General features: G+C 40.1%; 1 protein-coding gene across 2 annotated transcripts; it reads left to right on the top strand.

The window, feature by feature from the left end:
* LOC146645512 (dystroglycan 1-like) lies at positions 1-12,003 on the top strand. 2 transcript variants are annotated; one of them, XM_085394329.1, is made up of 3 exons: positions 1-324; positions 6,461-7,027; positions 8,092-12,003. In XM_085394329.1, the coding sequence occupies exons 2-3, from the start codon at positions 6,605-6,607 to the stop codon at positions 10,396-10,398; spliced, it is 2,730 nt and encodes a 909-aa protein (XP_085250455.1). In that variant the 5' UTR covers positions 1-324; positions 6,461-6,604; the 3' UTR covers positions 10,399-12,003. The 2 variants fall into 2 exon arrangements, with proteins under 2 accessions (XP_085250455.1, XP_085250457.1); XM_085394331.1 differs by having other exon boundaries at positions 1-166.
* Positions 12,004-19,553: the final 7,550 nt, after the last annotated feature.

The following is a 19,553-nucleotide window of genomic DNA, read 5'->3' on the forward strand; positions in this document are numbered from 1 at the left end:
CGCTGGTACACACGATCGGCCTCAACCTGTAGACCTGTGTAAGAGAAGGATAGAGCGAGGCAGCCGGGGAGGGGTAGTAACCGACATAATTACAACACAGAGCTGTGAAGTGTCTGTAGACTTACCAACCCAGAGGGGAGACATATGTTACCTTGACTGTGCCCAGGTACCCTATTCACACGATACTAGACTTTTTATTTTTTCCTCCCGTGGCGCTCAAAGGGAAGCGCATGTTTTATGGCATTTGAGAAGTCTTCGCTGCGCTCTCAGGGTAGAAGAGGAGACATTACGGCGCGAGTTAGCTAACGTTAGCTCGCTAACAAGGTCAGTTTGAATTTTGGGGTTCCGTTGCTTTTTCACGAGTGGCACTAAGAAAAACGTCTGCCTCTTCGTCTTTACTTAAATGGGCGCATTTTGTGGCACGAACTCCTCTCGGCCGACGAGGCAGGTAAAGAGCTATATTTGTCACCACTATACTCTACTGCTGTTAGCTTGTTAGTTAGCCCGTTCGGTGGCTACCAAACCTCGGTCCGGTTCTTCGATTTTAGTGTTTGTGAGTTGATGTATTCGGACGGTGGCTTATGGAGCGTGCTGCCATGCAGCCTAGTTTTTGTCGTGTATGAGTTTGAGATTAGCGGCGTTTATTTTATTTTTTATTTTCCGAGAGCGAGAGTCGGGCATCTGTGGTGAATGCCCCAGCAGCAGCTCGCTGCTCTGGTCCGCCTAGAATAGAACAGGTGCATCCCTGAGCTAGCGATGGACGGGCTCGGGATGGCACGCATCGCGGCTCCTCGATTATACGTTTACTGCAGTTTTAGAGGCTTGTATTGCAGTCAAGGTGGAGTTTATTTACTGCGGGTTGCCAAATGGTTTATCAAGGTTGAACGTCGTAGGCGGCGTTGTCATTTACAAAGGCCTCGTCTACCGAGCCCGACGGAAACGGGGCAAAGGAAACGGGGCCCGGTAGCCAACGTTTAGTTACTTAGCTGACACTACCTCCAGGGCAATAACTGGCTACCCAAAATTACTAACAATCCTATAAACATGTAAATTAGGTGTTTTTAACTAAACACACACACACAAATAAAAAATAAACGACCGCAGTATATGCATCTGTTACATCGCTAATTTCCTTTTAGCCTGAGTGTTTTTTTCCCCTCTTCTTTTTCTTTCTATTAAAGCTGGGTGAATATCGAATTTTGACGTTATACCAGCTCGTTAGCTTCGCTTTAACCTTGCTTTGCGGGTTGTAACCTCACAAACATCAGTAGTCTCGGCCATAAATGAATTCTCACGACTGAAGGAAAATTAATCAGTAACCTAGATCTGAACAAGGACCAATTTCCAGATTAAAATATATTTGGCTAGTTGCTGTTTTTCTCCTGAAACTCCACTGCGTCTTTGTGCATTACAGAGCTGTGAATTCATTTACAGAAAAAAAGAAGTGTGATTTGACTTCCTGCGTTTGACAGCATACAGTAGTTTTTCCTGTAGCGTTAAACGAGCTGCTCGCAGGTCACCACGGCAGGTTACACTTTGACTCAGTCAAGGCCGATTTTGTGTTTTCTTTCCACATTATTTCATTACTTTGTTGAACAGAGTGGAGGGCAACACAAGGGAAACATCCAACTGCAAAGCAAGCTTGTCTTGTGGATATGTTTGTTATTCAGCTCATGCACTATCTAGAGGCTGCTGGATGTGGTACGTCAATTCAATTGGCCCAGAGTGCCACTGTGCATCGGAGCCCTAATTATTTTTGATGGTTTTCAAGTTTTAACTACTGTTGAACTGCAGACTGCATGGATACCACGGCTGTTAAACGGTGTCGTCGCCCCACTAGTGTGGGCCTCAATGTGAAATGGGCAGAAATCACCCACGCTCAAGTCTGTGTCATTGCTTTGTTTACCATAGATTTTTAAAAAAAAAAAAAGGCTTTATCATAGAAATGGGGAGGTTTTGATGTTTTCAAGCATTTATACAGTTGTCATAGGAACATGATTTGTTGTAGCATATGTATTTGGCTCCACTATGTGTATAAAACAGAACAATTTAATGAGGTTTGGGTTAATGCTGGGGTTTTGAAAGTATCCTTTAAATATTTTAAGGAGTGCTATGTAACTCGGCCTCAGTGCTGCTACAAAGAAAATATGACAGTAACAATGGTGCATAATTATACTCTTTTATGTGCAATGGGAAAGGTAATTAAGCCAGAATAGGTTTTATTTTCTTTTTGAATGAGTGCTTTGATGAAGAACACTTTAGTTTATTTTTGATATATTTAATGATTTGAACACCAGAGAGACCCAGACTTCATGAGTAATCTCTTTATAAAACAATGTTTAGATTGCTGGGCTTTTCCTGAAATGACACATCCTAATTAGTCCTGAGGATTATTCATCTTAAACACACCCTGTTATGCAGACGTTTGAATTTTAAAGCCGTTTAGTTGTTCATTTGAACAGCGTGTTGGAACACTACAAATGCACATTGATTTGAAACGTTTAATGTTTCTTAATGAGATGTCGTTTGACTTTTATTTAAAACTTCCTACATACTGAACGTGATTAAAATCTAGGTCACACTGTGGAGAGCTTACTTTGATGCTCAGATGTTGCCTACCCCCCCCCCCCCCCCCCCCCCATTTGTGTGTGGCAGCAGCCTGAGGTGTGGTGCTCAGTCTAAATAAGGCTTATGGGTGTAAACTGTTTTCATGGTAATGTTTGTGTTTTACATTTTGAACACAGATGGATACACGGCTCAAGCAGTACCTTTTGTCTTTACACTCAGCCTGCATGTTGCAGTCAATTCAAGATGTATGTGTGTTAAAGAGACTGCCTGGGTTTGGAGTCAGAAGAGAACTGGGGGAGAGGGACAGGGGATTGAAATCCCACTGAAGTGACTCAGATAAAAATCCCAGATAAGCAACATGTTTCAACCTGGTTTATGTGTTAGGTGTGGTGTGACTCAGTACTCTTTTGCAGAGTAGGCGTCAAACTTCATATTTGAAGAACAAATCCATTGTGTTCTTTTTTTTTTCTTTTTTTCTTTTTTTTTTCTTTTTTTTAAACTAGTGTTTTAAAGTGCCTTTGTGTAAATATATTTTGTATATAAAATGCTCCTCCTCTGATATGTCTCTTCAGCAAGCTGGTGGGGGATACAGAATGTGAATTTTTCTTGTATATCATCATTTGCCCATCTGGCAGTGTAGTCGTAACAGTCCAAATCAGAGTGAGATACAACATACCTGCAGTGGATTTTGATCTGTGATTTTGTTTTTTGTTTTGTTTTGGGGTTGTGTTTTTTTTTTTTTTTTTTTTTTTTTTTTTGGTTATCTTATCTTAGACATTCATCCAACCGCATTTGGGAGACAGGGTAGTGATGCTTGTAACAGTCTAGACATGCAAGTTCAGCAACCTCAAATGTGACCAAATTTACATGTCAGTAAATTTATTACATTTAGGTTTGGAGTTTTGTGTTGTTTTTTGTTCCATATATAAACCTAAAGCTTTCTGGTAATTGTAGTATATGTACTTGGAGTTGTTCATGTGTGGCTGTTTAGTGTCCTGATTAGTTGTCACATGGTATTAGCTCAAAACAAGCAAACAAAAATAGTCTTATATGTATCTATAGATCTGTATAAATTGAGGGTTGTCCTCTCTTAGTCTCATTGGGGCATTGGTTGACTTGAAAACTACTGTAATGTGCACTTGTTGTAAAAAGAACTTGAACGATCTATATTTAAAACGTGGAACAGTAGTTGTTGGTTGTACCATTTTGACGGGTTAACAGGAAAAGGGTATTAATTTGCCACAAAAGTAATGACAATATTTCGAGCTACAAATTTTACAGTAATGTAAACTGTTATTTTCGTAATTGGCTTTTCTGAAGAACATGTTTTAGTTACTTAAAGCAAATCACTAAAATTAAAACATTTAATGTGTTTAGAATAATTTAGATCACAAAGGCAACATGGTATCTTTAGTCAAGTAAATATCCCATCCAAATGCCTTCTTAGTTGCAGTGTGATATTATAAAGGTTATTATATATGTGTATATATATTATAAACGTTATTAACACCTTAAAAAGAGGTGTTGGCTTAGGGATGTTCCAATTTTCTCCTCTTTTTCCTTTTTAAAAGCAGTGAAATGAGCAAATTGATAGAGGTCTGCAAATAATGTGCAGGATTTGCCGTTTCAGATTCCCTCTGAGATTCTGATCACTCCCACCTGCAACATTGCTTTCTATTGAAAACCTTCCAGTAGAGGAAATGCATCCATTCAGCTGTTTAATCAGCTGAGTTAGAATACACAAATTGCAAATAAGGCTTACTAAATGGGTGTAAGGAGTTTGGGGGGCAGGGGGGGGGGGATAACAGTAGGAACTAAGAATGGGTACAAATTTTAAAGGTTGTCTTATTTGCATAAAATTGATCAACCAGGTGTTTGAGTGTCAGTGATGTAGTAGCAAGTAACAGTTATTCTTAGGAACTATCCATCCATCCATCCATTCTCTTCCACTTATCCTTTTCGGGGTGGGGGGTGAGCCTATCCTTGCTTTCTTAGGGCAAGAGGCAGGGTACACCTGGGCAGGTCGCCAATCTGTCTAACACACAGCCACAGACAACAATTCGCACTCATTCACACCTATGGGCAATTTAGAATTACCGATTAAACTAACCCCACTAACTGCATGCCTTTGAACTGTGGGAGGTAGCCGGAGAGATCCCACGCAAACACAGGGAGAACATGCAAACTCCACACTGAAAGACGCCAGCCTGATGGTGGAATTGAACTCAGGACCTTCTTGCTGTGAGCCAACAGTGCTAACCACCGTGCAACTATAATTTCTTTTTCTTTTCTTTTTTCTTTTCCAAAGAGATTCAAGTTTAAATATGTTATAGATTGTCTTAATGCTTTTTAAAGGAGAGCGAGTAAGGGACACAATCAAATCTGAACATTAGAGTTATTGCTGCTGCATTTCAGTTTACAGGTACACCAGAGTTTCATGCATGGATGATTTCAGTAATGATTACTTTTCATTATGTTCATTAAATTTAATGGCTTATTGCAAAACAATAATGCACAGCCTGTGCTCCCACCAATGTAAAGTAAATACTTGTGTATATATTTTGTGATGTCTTGCTTCCTGTGAGTTTCCTTTCATTCATTTCCTTTCATTGCACGGCTGCCCTTTTTTAGTTTTTATGCGCTTTCTTGTATGAATCATCCCGGTAATATTGTTTTTATTGTTAGTTTTTTTCCAGACAGCATAAAGCATTGATAAATGAGCAATTTGTGTATTAACTGTTTTGTTTTTCTATGGCTTAGATTATACATAAAGGGATTCTAGTGAGGGACAAGTGTAGCCACTATTTGACAATATATTGGAGTGTGTCTGTTGACGTCATACGTTGTGCGAGTTAAGCATTAGGATTCTGGGCAAACGGCTGACCCTCCTGTGCCCATTTGAGTGTTACAGGATTGGGGTTGGCTAGGTCAGCGCAATGGAGACTCTAATTCCAACCCCAGGGCATCTAATTAAAATTTACAACAAAGACAAACAACCTTTGACACTCCATCTCATGAGACTCATTATAACTCAAAATGGCGTGGCATAGAAGTAAAGATCATTAGGTGATCAACTTTTTTTTTCTTTCTTTTTCTAATAATGTATTTAAAATGTATTAACATTATGTTACATTGTTATTGAACTTTTTTTTTTTTTTTTTTTTTAAAGAAGAATGCATTTGGGAACTTACCTGAATAATGTTGTGGCTCTAGATTACAGTGAGAAAGCTTAATACCGTTTCAAATCCTTTTCATTCACTAGGCCATGCATAATACTTGACAGTACTTGACTCCATGGTGAGCTGTAAATTAAGATGTCAGACATTTAATATATCAAAAAACAATTTAATAACTTAAAAATTGTTGCCATTTTACACCATAAACCACAGATTTAAAGTTGCATAGCTGCAATTTGCATATCAATAAAATAAGACAAATAGTGTTTTGAGGGTTCTTGGCAGAAAGTGAATTATTTTTGGATTGGCAGATGTGTAATGTAATGGGCATTTGTGGTGGTTTGTCATTATGTATTAATTCTGGGTTCCTTCTTAGAAGCTGGGCTATGGACCAGTGACAGAGTGAGACATTGAGGTTTTTTTTCTGTTGCTGATTTAGCATTCTAAATAAATGGAAAAATGAAGTGTCATAGCAGATCCTTTTTATTTTCCACTGAGCAATTTTTCAGGACCCTCTACTGTGTAGTACATATATTTACACCAAGAATTATGGACATTAATATTAATTGGTAAACAAGTGCCAAAAAACCCCCACCATAATAGATGTCTGCAGAAACTACCACGCAACCTGTAATAATAGATGTATGTTTACACTGATGTTTTTATGTATGTTTCCACTTTGTTGCCCTCATTTTTTTTTTTTCTTTTCTATATAGCCAGATGTCATGGCTGTCTAGCAGGCTGCCAAAGATCTCTTCATGGATCACAGAGGACAACAAAGAGAAACCGTTGCATTTTCAAGCATAGCCAATCACTAAGGAATCTGACTGTCAAGCATATCATCAGTTTGACTTCAGTGCATGTGGCCTCTTCAGTTGTTCATAGACATCTGTTGGGCAGCCCAAAGGCCTATTGCTATGCACTATAAACGGAGAGACGTGAGCTGTGGGGATGCTGGGGGGAGCAGGCTTATTTCGTGCAGGACTATCCCTCTGATAATGGGGCTTCTGGCGACCCTGACTCAGGGCACAGTACCAGAACAGCAAGAGACACTTGTGGAGATGATATCTGTGGAACTAGAGGCATCCATGCAGTCCTCTGTGCTCTCTGAGCTCAACGCTGCAGCATCCTTAGTTGGTGAAGGGCCGCCCACAGCTGTCCCAGATTCCTCTGCAAAGAATGAGGGAGTGCACACCAGTATCCCTGACTCCTCAGCAACTGTGGGCCAGGTGTTCCAGTTGAAGGTACCACCAGGACGTGCCCATGCAGGCTGCAGTGTGCAGGTAAAAAAAACCAGCAAAATCATTGAGATGAATCTAATGGTGATATATGTGGCAATTTATTAATTATAAATTAACATTTTAAAAAAAATCTTTCTCTGTGAAGAAAAGAACAATGTTGCTGTACAAATGGTAACAAAAATGGTCTATACTAATAAAGTTTGCATAGTAGATTTGAGCTCCTTTTATTTGTTGGAAAATATAACCATATTCCTCTTCAGTGTGGATGTAGTGTAGGAGAAAAAAAGACAACTGAATGTTAAGGGTCCCCCCCCCCCCCCCCAAGGTTAAAATTTATTCTTATACTAAACTAAATGAAAGCTATATAGAAAAGTGTTAAATTTTTGTTTTTTTTCTGGGCCTCTAATGAAAGTATAACTGAACTTAAGTGTGGTTGAGGAAACAAAATTTAACACATTACCTATTTTTTGTTGTTCTGAGTCTTGTCTCTCTTTTTTTCGCCTTGAATTTCAGTTGGTGTGGAGATTTGTCTTATCCCATTTACCCTTCAGATTTGATCACTGTATCACTGCTGATTGAAGCTGACTTTGTTGCAATTTGTTCAAGTCAGACTTACGAATGAGATGAGATTATTATTGGCCCAAGTGGTGATGCAGAATGATATCCTGTCATACAGTAATAACTCAAAATGATGAGTGATGACTCACAGTTCTTATTATGAATAGACGCTCACTCGGCTTCCTGTTCATGTTTGGAAGGATTTGATAAACTGAACTGAATGACGGTCCCGTTTACTGGCAGCTCGTTCAATGTGAAATATAAAAAAAAAAAGATTCACATGTTTCCAGACAAGACTATGAATCTTCGAATTACTACTTCAAATATACTTGTCTGTCTTTGTTCTGTGTCATAGAATTTAATCTGCTAGTCAGACCAGGTAATTTTGATATTACTTGAATCCTTGTACATTTTCAAAGTCATTTGCAGCTACTTCTGATATGGAGCAGTCAATGAATGTGCTCAATTTTTATCTCAAAATTATCTTTGTTGTAAAAAAAAAAAAATGGTAATGACGTGTTTTGTTTTTTCCTGTTTCCCTCTTGAAGCTCACCGAGATGGGAAGGGAGACTTTACCCTCCTGGCTATACTGGGACAGAGAGAGCTGCATTCTCAGAGGTTTGGCTCTGGAGCAAGATAAAGGTGTATATCATATCATGGTGTCAGGTGAGGAGCAAAGTCAGAAGACTAGTAGCCAAGTATTCCCCAGTACAGTCTTCTCTATTGAAGTATACCCAGAAGAACGAGCTGATACTGAGCCACCCCTAATCACACTTCAGTCTGATATTGGTGGCCTGCAGCCTTTCACCTGTGGTTCTGAGGAGCCTGTCACTGTCCTTACTGTCATCTTGGATGCTGACTTGACAAAGATGGTTGCTGAACAGAGGGCCAGCTTACTGGGCAATATGAGGAAATTCTCTCATGTGCCACTGGAACACATGAGGGTGGTCCCTGTTGTCAACAACCGCTTATTTGACATGTCTGCTTTCATGGCTGGACCAGGAAATGCAAAGAAAGTGGTGGAAAACGGCGCCCTACTGTCATGGAAAGTTGGATGTGCTCTTGACCAGGGCAGCGTTCCTGACATTAGCAGTGTCCAATCCTCAGCAAAGGATGGGACTATGTCAGCTAGGCTGGGCTATCCAGTGGTTGGCTGGCACATTGTTAATAAAAAGCCCCAGGGAGTCAGACGGGTCAGGCGGCAGTTGTACAATACTCCTACTCCAGTGCCCTCCCTGCTTCCTCCAACTATTAACCAAGAGCCATATTCACGTGTTATTCCCACTCCAACATCACCCTCTATTGCCCCAGCAACTGATAATTCTGCTCCACCTGTCAGAGGCCCTTTGCCCCTTCCAGTCAAGCCTACCATGAGGGTCAGGGATCAGATAGCTCACACACCTGTCTTTGGACCTCCCCAACCCACCAGAATACTAGGAACTACAAGCACTATCCCCATTCAACCTACCATGACCCGGCCTACTTTTGTGGAAGCTACTGCAGTGCCAACACCACCAAGCACCACTAAAAAACCCAAGCCCTCTTCCACAAAAAAACCTAAGAAACCCAAAACCTCGACTCCACCTCCCCGAGAACCGAAGTCCACAACTCCTAAACCACCTAGGCGCACAACAGCTCTCTCTCTTGCTCCGGACTCTAATACAACTCCAGAGATCCGCAACCCCATTGATCAGGTGACTGCATGGGTGGGAACATACTTCGAGGTTAAGATTGCTGCTGATGCATTTTATGACCGAGAGGATGGTACTACTGATAAGCTGCGTTTGACTTTAAAGAAGACACCCAAAGAACCAGTAACTGAAACATCTTGGATCCAGTTCAACAGCACTATCCAGCTTTTGTATGGCCTTCCAGAGGAACAACATGAGGGGAATCATGAGTATTTCATGTTAGCCACTGACAAAGGGGGGAAGAGTATCATGGATGCGTTTGAGGTTAGAGTCCATCGCTGGTCTAATAATAACAAACCTTCAGTAATGTTTGCTGCTCGTTTTCATGGTGACCCCAACACTTTAAGCAATGATGTGCATAAAAAGATTCTTTTGACTAAGAAGTTGGCTTATGCCCTGGGAGATCGGAACAGCAGCACAGTGACCTTAAGAAGCATCACTAGGGGCTCAATTGTTGTGGAATGGACCAATAACAGTCTCCAGCAGAGTCCTTGTCCAAAGGACCAGATCACAATTCTCAGCAACAGGATTGCTGATCCCCAAGGAACCCCTAAAGTGGTCTTTATCAAAGCCATGGAGCCTGAATTCAAACCCATTAACATCTCAGTTCGTGGCACCAATAAATGCCAACATTACACATTCATTCCACCAGGAGAGGTGCCAATGCCTGAGCTTCCTACAGCTACGCCTTCACCTGATCCAATTAAGGGCACTGATGACGTTTACCTGCACACTGTCATTCCTGCTGTAGTAGTAGCTGCCCTGCTGCTCATCGCTGGAATCATTGCTATGGTTTGTTACCGCAAGAAGCGTAAGGGGAAGATGACCATAGAGGAGCAAGCAACTTTCATCAAGAAGGGCGTTCCAATAATATTTGCAGATGAGTTGGATGATTCAAAGTCACCACCGTCCTCCAGCATTCCTCTTATCCTCCAGGAGGAAAAGCCCCCACTTCCTCCTCCAGAATACCCAAACATGTCTGGCCCTCACAGCACCCTGCTAAACCAGGATCTGTTGGAGGAATATTCAGTTTATCAAGATGATGATCCTAATGCCCCACCTTACCAGCCTCCCCCACCATTTACTGTGCCCATAGAGGGCAAAGGCTCCCGCCCTAAGAACATGACCGCGTACAGGTCACCTCCTCCCTATGTGCCTCCCTAACGCACACCAGGGGCTTTGAGTTTTGAAAGCAGGTGCAATCTAGGGATGCTTGTCGAATTACTACAGGAGTAATTTTACATGTTTAATGAAATGGCTTTGACTTTATAGAGAAGCAGGCAACCATAATCATATATCTCACCAACATGGATAAGACAATACATCATACAATTCAACTACAGGCACAGGGCGAATGGATGAAAAACTGTTTAATTTTTCTTTGTCCTTCAGATCTGCTTTTGACTTCTTGCATATTTTTTTTTTTTTTTTTTTTTTTGTCTGTTCTTGCCAAGAGGAGTCAATTTTATCTTCAATGATGTACTATTTCTATTGTATAGAAAATAATAAAGAAGCAGGAAAAAATGAAGCCCACAGGGCCATTGAGCAGATGTCACCATGACAACAGACTTGAGGCTCTTCCTCACAATGTTAATCTTTATGAGTTCTATATCACTCTTATCTGTCTTTTCGGCTAGGTTTACTAAGATTTTGCACCTGTTATTTCTAGAGGGGAATGAAATTCATAATGCCAAACTGAAAGCATGAAACATTTTATTTACACAAAAAATTAGTTTGTTTCTTAGACATGAGTCTTTCCCTGTTCTCTTCTATGCTTTTTGCCTCCCTCTCGACAATAACATGCAAATGTTGCACTTATGCAAATTCTTGTTAAACCTTGCACTATGTGTCTTGCGCAGAACCGAAAGCATTACGTGGTGGTCGAATGAGGAGGAGAGGGGAAAAAAAAAATGTATCCTTGAACTCATTACATGACTGAAATTCCTCTGGTACTAGATCACAAAAGAACATTACACTGATCACGCCTGTTGTAGCTGTAGCCTAATTAAGTTACAAAACAAATGATTTTATTTTTGTTCATCTGTGCCACTGAATCTGCCTGTGAGATGTCTGCGGTCACGAGGCAAACCTTGTAGGGATGCTGGAAAGATAACAAAGGGGCCATAGGAATGCTGTGCTTTCGAACAGTATGAGAAATGGAGACGTACCCGATGAGTTGGATCCACTGTCTTATATTCAGTTGGTTTTGTTGGTGTGGGGGCGGGTGGGTGTAAGAGTACTGTATTATCACTGCTCTGCCTCTAGGTGTTGCACTGTTATGCTTAGTGCACTGCCTGTTGTCAGTTCAGATGAGGCATGGGGACAAGGGGATGTACATAATTGTGTGCCTGTGAAATTAAACCACTCCATAATGTCAGTGTTTTATCAGTAAACCTAGTCGGGGGGAGGGGGCAGATTGGGAAATTATTTTATTTTTTAATTGTATGTCTAGATTTATGATCACAATCATAAAAAAAGACTTTATAGTTTGTGAGGGTATAAAATGTTTACCTGCCCATCACAAAAGAAATTCTCAATATGATGGGGGATCAAAGAAACCACTATAATATGTGAATTATGTACATTTCATATCTGATATCACCATAAGAAAAAATGGTTAAAAATCTAATGTTTTTACTGAGTTTTTGATACAGTCTTAAACTTGTTTTATGAAAATATATTAATAAAATGTAATACTATTTGTAAAGCCTCAAAGATGGTGTAAAGTCCCATTTATTTGAGAACATGGTGCAGCATTAAACATGTTTTCAATGATGATGTGTCTGTGTGTATTACAGGGGAGATAAACACAACTCGTGACAGAAACTAAAGACTAGTTCTTATATAGTGCTTTCTATATCTGAGTACTCTGAGAGCATGATACAATATGCCTCATTCACCCCTATTCATACAAGCACTTTTTTTCTTTCCATGCTTAAGTGCTTTCTGTCGAATATTCATACTCCGATGGATTCATCAGAGAGCAACTCTGGATTAGGATCTTGACCAAGGATATTTAGAATGCACCAACCTTCCGATTAGTAGATCAATTGTTTATATGTACTTTATTATTACACCTCTCTACTAGGTATTCAGCATTGTTTCATTATTGACATAATGGCATAAAACAGTTACTGCAGTTTTGTCAGCTGCACATCCATGATGTTAAATTTCCCTTTCCACCGCATTCCAAAGCTACACTATTGGATTGCGATCTGGTGGCTCTGGAGACCTTTTGAGTACAGAGAACTCACTGTCTGATGATGATTGAGCTTTGTGACATAGTGTGTTATGCTGCTAGAAGCAGCAATCAAAAGATGGGTACACTGTGGCCATAAAGGGATGGAGATGCTCAGCAACAATACTCAGGTAGGCATTTAAACGATGCTCAATTGGTGCTAAGGGGCCCACAGTATGCGACGAAAACCCTCACATCATTACACCAACTGCAGCCTGAATCGTTCATACAAGGTGTGATGGTTCCATGCTTTTATGTTGTTTATGCCAAATTCTGACCCACCATCCAAATGTCTCGGCATAAATTGGGACTCATTAGACCAGGCGACATTTTTCCAATCTTTTATTGTCCAGCTTACTTTAAAATGTTCCTTCAGTTTCCTGTTCTTAGCTGACAGGAGTGGCGCCCAGTGTTTAGCCCATCTCCTGTGTTCAGAGATACTCTTCTGCGTACCTTGCAACAAATGGTTTGCCTTCCTGTCAGCTCAACACAGTCTGGGCATTCTCCCCTGACCTCTGGCATCAACAAGGCATTTTCTGTAAACCCCAGAGGTGTTTGTGCAGGAAAATCATAGTAGATCAGCAATTTCTGTATGTGTGTGTATTAGGGTATTATTCTGTCTTTCAACAACAGCTGAAAAAGTGTTCAGGTTGTTCTGAATATGTCTACATGACTGAATGCATTGAGTTGCTGTCATGATCAGTTGATCAGTTATGCTAATGAGCAGTTGAACAGGTATATTCAAACTGTTCAAACTGTCATTGATTTGCACGTAATCAGTGACAACTTTTCTGCAAATCGGGCATCTGTGCAAAGTCGAGCTTGAATTTGAGTCAGCGGAGTAGATAATGGTACAGTCTTAAAATGTTGCCACATTCTTGACAGCGTTTACACAAGCATGCTACATTTGGCTCCTGTAGTTGGCTGGGTTTGCAGCATGAGCTATGCTCTCTTTGTTGTAATAAACCAAGCACACAGCAAGCAGCCCCTGCGAGACGGTGTGATATTTTAAGAAAAGGGCTCCCTTTCTGTGGCATTTCGGTGGGCAGTTTTCCTTTTTTTAGGCTCCATGCTCCTACGTCTCTTGGAGAAATATCAATAACAATGACTAATATCTGCTTTCAAATTCTTTTAGTATAGAGTTGTTGTTACAATGGCTTATTCAAAAAAGGTCAAAAACAGTTGACATGCTGCCGACCCATGCTGCTTTGGAAAACGTATATTTTCAAATTACAATACATGACATTTTGATTGGTTTTTGCGTAGTCCGAGAAAAATCATTAAACTGTGAATTGCTGTGAAACATCATGGCAGTGGTGTACACTTCAGGACCTATTTGATGTACTTTATATTCTGCTATTTCTTTAGATAGCATTACATAGAAAGAAAGACCGCTTTTATTTTTTTTAGAAAGGACTTATTCCCATAACTTGTTATACGTAAGTCATGTATCTGTAGCAGGTGAAGGTTTATGCAGAAAATGTCCATGAATGTCAAAAATTACATTATAAATTTCTTTGGCAGTTCTGTAATTATGCTCTCATTTGCTCAGTCTCACCAGTCTCTATTACACATAATTGATCATTATGAGGTGAATTATGTTACAAATTGAAGGTAATAATCATTTATCAGTTAGCCAACAACCATCTAACTGTGGGCGACTGATTCATTTACAAGAGATATTAGTGGCCAGCACTTAAAAGCTCTGTTTCCTCCAAGCACTAACTGTGTGATTGAACACTGCACAGATTAACCACAGCCCTGACAGGTGAAGTGTGTAACACTGATTAACTTATTTCAATGCAATGTTATGTTAGAAACTTGGCTTCTGGCACTAGCACAGTGGACGCTACTTACCTACCACCCACCTAAATACTGTTGCTTGCCAAGAGCTCTCCTTCAAGGCAAAGCCACTGCCTGATGGCCAGACACTGCACCTCACAGCGCTAAATCGAAAACTGCTGAAGGATCATGACAGAGAGCCCAAGAAGTCCAAAATCCCCAGATTCTAATCGAAACAAGCTCCTACAGCATGCACCTCAGCAAGCCCGACGTTTTCGTGGATGAGGGGAGACCTACACAGTATTAGGCAGGTGATTTTTAATGTCGGGGGTGTCTTGTTTAAATATGAAGACATGGCACCTCCTCTTGCAGTAATATTAGCCAGATTTTTATTAACTTAAGAGCATTTGTACACCGTATGGATCATTAGATTGACCAAAAAAAAAGAGGTTTTAGGCCGTTAAGTGTCACCAGAAGGTCTTCAGTACACTTTAATTTATCTGACTTTTTTTTCTAATAGTTTTGAGAAGAAAGTCATGACCCCAAAATATATATATATATTCAGTGACACTAATCTTCTTCACTTTGTAGTATTTAGTTTTATCTGAATGTATTAAGAAAATCAATTCACTTGGGTGAATTTTCCCCTATTATTCATTTTGGCATTATGTCTTAAAGATTGCTCGGATATTTTTAATGACTTTCTAATGATGGGAATTTTAAAAACTGTTTACCAAACCATTAACACCTGCAGGATCGCCTCTGGCTTGCTTTGTTCAACACGACCAAAGATATGTCGCGTCTAGATATGCCGTTATGATAACACACCACTGTGTTGCTGAGCAGTAAGAGTCACAGTTTCTAATATCAGCAGCTCTGGAGTCGAGGAAAGGCACAGAGGACAAGAACAGTTGTTTGTATCTTTTCTTTTTCTTAAAAAGAAAGAACTCAAGCTGGACCTTGTTTGGTAAAATGAACAAATTTGCTAAACATGGTGAAGGACTTGAAACAAAGGGATAGCACGTTTGCTTTCTATTTATACTCCAGGTGAAGACTTACCTAATTGCTACAGCTGAGTGATTTGATTCTAGAAATGGAGCTGAGCTGATCAATAAATAGATGTAATAGTAGGGTACATCAGAATGTGGAGTTGAGGCTATTTTATACCCTGCCAATCTCTCACTTCATCAGCCTCCCCCACTGCACTCATTAATAATGTACCTGGAATGAAAGTTAATGTATGTGATGAAAAATGTATAAGCTCGTGAAAACTGAACTGACCTTTCAGTTGTTGATGTGTCTGATGCACTTTACTCGAAAACCTGCTGTTGCGGTTGCTTTGCAGCTCTTCACACAAAGCCACTAATCTCATTTATTTCTGAACTTTTCATTTCTAAAATGAGAGAGCCTGCAGCTGTAGATACAGATCAATACAAATACTTGACTTTATGCGTTTAGTTATTGAAATTCTTTCACGGGTATCGACGTACCCACATTAGATGTTTATGCAACTCAAGCTGTATCCGCTAATCAGAAATACTGTTTTGTAAGTGTGTTTATAATTCCTACCGTCATAACAATTTCTAATTACACCGGTAGCCATGCCAAGCCAGGCTGTTATTATGCTCAGGAGGGTAATTATTTCCATTGCCCTGTATTATTGACACAAACTTTTCTCTTGATTAAAAAGGAAAAACTAATCAGTCATTGTATGTACCTTAGTGTTGAGGGGGCGGTAAGGCGATCTGCTACTAAGCACTGGAAGTAGCAGAGAGGGTATGATGGTGGGCAGCACCATGTGATATGGACGGCTTAGTAATAGGCCTCATTAGATGCCCAAAGCCCAAGAAATGTGGCACTCTGTTTCCCATTAGGAAGAAAGCACCATAATAAAAAACATAATAACGATGAAGGATAATTGTCAGCGAAACACAAGTTATATATTTCAAATGTTATTATTAGCAATCCATAAAAATGTCTTGCATATGGCCATATTAAATCATGCAGAATGTGCTGCGGTTGGAGAGTATCTATAAGGAGAGGTAGACTTTAACCTCAGCATTCAAGGTACTAAAATATTAAAAATGCTGCCAAGCAAAACTAAACTGAACCAAAGCCAGATCTGCTAAAGCCAGAATGTGTTTATCATTCAAAGGACATAAAAACAAAATCAATGCTAGAAATAAAAATAAAACATTAAATGCATTTAAATTTTAAATGATACTGCTAGCTTAAATTGTGTAGCATCATTAGCAAAATAAACACATTTTTTACAGAAACTTGTAAGTACACGAGTAACTAGGAAGTTTATTTGATAAAATAATTCACTATAAACTTTGTACAACAGAAGAAGAGACTTCTTTTTACCTTTGGTTTTGTGGTGTAAATACACGGGCATCCTGCTAGCCTGAGTGCTAATTTGCTAACTCATGTCAACACTGGCTTTTTTTACTGCTAGTAGGTCACTTTGGTTATTATCTCCTCATATGAGCATTTTTTTTCCTTTTTCTTTTTCATCATAGATGGGAGCTTTTATGGTAAATATGAATAAAACATACTTCTTCTTAATGGAGATCTCTAATCAGTTATTTACATGGTAGGAACTCATGTCGCAGACATGGACAAGATGACCTTCTGAAGTTCAAACCAAACATCTTCCTTTTCGTTAACCTTTATTTAACAAGGTTAATCCCATATTTTTTCTTGGCACACTATGGGCCCCTTAGTACCGACTGAGCATCTTTACTGAGCATCGTTGCTAACCATGTTCATCCCTTTACGACCACAGTGACCACAGTGTACCCATCTGTAATGATCTGAGCTGATATGGTGCAGTATCTTGCTGGAAGCAGTCATCAGAAAAGCAGTTTCTTGAACTTGAATGAGTTCCCTGTACTCAAATGGCCTCCACAGCAACCAGATCTCAATCCAATAGAGCACCTTTGGAATGTGGCAGAACAAGAAATTTTCTTCATTGATGTGCAACCAACAAATCTGCAGAAACTGTGCGATGCTATCGTGCCAATATGCCCCCAAACCTCTGAGCAATGTTTCCAGCACCTTGTTGAATCTGTGCTACAAATAAGTCTAACAGAGCATGCATTTGGGTAGTTCAACACCATTTTCAACTTTATACACAGAATGTATTATTGTATGCATATATCATAGTATATTGCCAGGACCCAATCACCCAGAGAAGCATATTTTTACTTTCTTTTGTTTTTAAGCCATAACTAAATTGCACATAGGCCTATGAATTGGTTAACTGCACATAAAAGGACTGTTTTTCATTTTTGCTCTCACAAATGAGCATTGCTGTATACCACTGTGGTATTTTTAGGTTTTTGTATATTGTTTTTGGTATTTTGCATCACATTTTCTAGAAATTTTTCTCTTTTAGCGGCACATTAAAGTAATGAGGAGGAAGATTGGGGTTAGACAGATTGTATATTCGTAATAAAATTGAAAACTAAATATGCACCTAAGTATGGCACTGAAAATGATCGTGATGAATTCTTCATCTCAGGCCACAGCTTGCTCTCCCATCAGCAATGACTCCAGCACCATCTTGTGAAAGAATTAGGTAAGTCAATTTAAATGCTTTTTAACAGAGACACAATGAGCTTCTTTGCCCTTAGCACTGAACAGGAAGTCTCTTCAGAACTACTGCATTTTGTCATTTGTCAGTACTGGTTGCACAGGTCTTACATTTAGAGATGTGATGTGAGATATCTGAAGGCTTTTAAGGCACGGGGGGAAAGCAAAGCTAGATGCTGCAGTATCAATAGATGGCAGTAGCATCACATCATGGCAAAGATACTGATTAATGCCCTTTGCATGAGATCATCACATCTTTTGTAGAGTAATAAAAGGTAGCCTCAAGCTGTGGCCAACTAAACACAAAAGTGCAATTATCATTAATCAGTTTCTGCATGTATAGACAGCAAGATCCTATTACAAGATATTTGTGTTTATTTCAATTCATTACCTTCCAGAAGGGTTACCATGGCATCACATGCTCAACAATGAAGGTATCATCGATGCATGTGATGCTATGTATTAAACAGTGCATCAGCAAAGAAGTGATCCTCGGTCAGTTCCCGGTGATAATAAAACGTGCCGGCTCTCTCTTGAGTCACACTTATAATTAGAAAATGAGATAAGTTGAGACAACTGTGAGACTCCATCATTCAGTCACAGATTTAGAAAGTGTAGAGTAATTGCATTTTGCTCCTTATCTCATAAATTGGATCCATTCCAGAGCTGGGGATGGAAATCCTCGTCTTCAGTCATGGAAGGAGCCCATTTGCGTCGAGGCTGTGGATTTTCAGAGGCATGACAAAGCTAAGAAGTTGGGAGACTTTCACAATCGACTCGGGGATGAAACATGACAGAATTCGCCTTGCACCGGCGTTAATGGTGAGCGCAGCCTTTTAAGCTGAGGCTTACTGCGGCAGCTGAGGGCGCGCGGCAGACACTTGTCGTGTGAGAGGTCACTTGAACCATTTATGCGGCGTTGCATTCCAAAGTAAAGGAGAAACAACAGCATTGAGGTCAGGTTAAATAACCCTTTGCTCTGTAATGTCATGTCGAGCCAACCTCCGCTTCACTTGAAAAGATCACAGCTGAAGCAACATGTTGTTTCGGCTCTAAATTATACACAACACAGCAGCAGGATCACTGTCAGTTTATGCACCGTGCCGCATCTTGCTCTTTGTGGTATGCATTTAGCTGGAAACTCTCTGCCCTGTGTCATTATACATGGTCCGGACAACACACAGCACATCAAAATAAAACATGAGGGTTTCTCAGTGTGTGGTTGCTGCTGTACACCATTTCTACCTTTTACAGGCATTGTGCAGTCTGCAAGGCTCATGTAAGCACAGGATGTTTGTGCACAGCTTTGGTCTTACTCCCTGCTGGCTTGATGGCCAGATGGGTCAGTGACAGTGTGGTCGGAGCTTGGCGGGCCCCTTCTGTTCGCTGTGAGGGTCCACTCATGGGATCAAAACCCCCGAGACCAGAATTCTAGAAACTGGATCACAAGGTAAATGGATTGCAAGCTGAGCTGAGACATGCAGTGCACACACATAACCCCACACAGTTACAATAAGGAATATGCACTGTCTCCTGAGTAGCAGAGCGGCTACGTGAACATATGCTTACACGTGTATGGCGTGTATAAGGATCTCCCACGATGAGACAGATCTGTCAGAGGACAGAATGTTTTACCCAGAGAAACAGAAAAATTAACTAAAGAAAATGTGATTTTATTTAATAAGCCAGAAGCAGACCTGAT

Source organism: Rhamphochromis longiceps, linkage group LG20, assembly GCF_057381845.1.
Source record: "Rhamphochromis longiceps isolate RC_006_pf linkage group LG20, R_longiceps_female_GT1.1, whole genome shotgun sequence".
NCBI classification, from domain to species: domain Eukaryota; kingdom Metazoa; phylum Chordata; class Actinopteri; order Cichliformes; family Cichlidae; genus Rhamphochromis; species Rhamphochromis longiceps.

Coding starts and splice junctions, on each gene's coding strand:
- LOC146645512 (XM_085394329.1), top strand. CDS start 6,605: ATGTGGCCTCTTCAGTTGTTCATAGACATCTGTTGGGCAGCCCAAAGG. Junction 7,028..8,091: donor ATGCAGGCTGCAGTGTGCAG/GTAAAAAAAACC, acceptor TCCCTCTTGAAG/CTCACCGAGATGGGAAGGGA.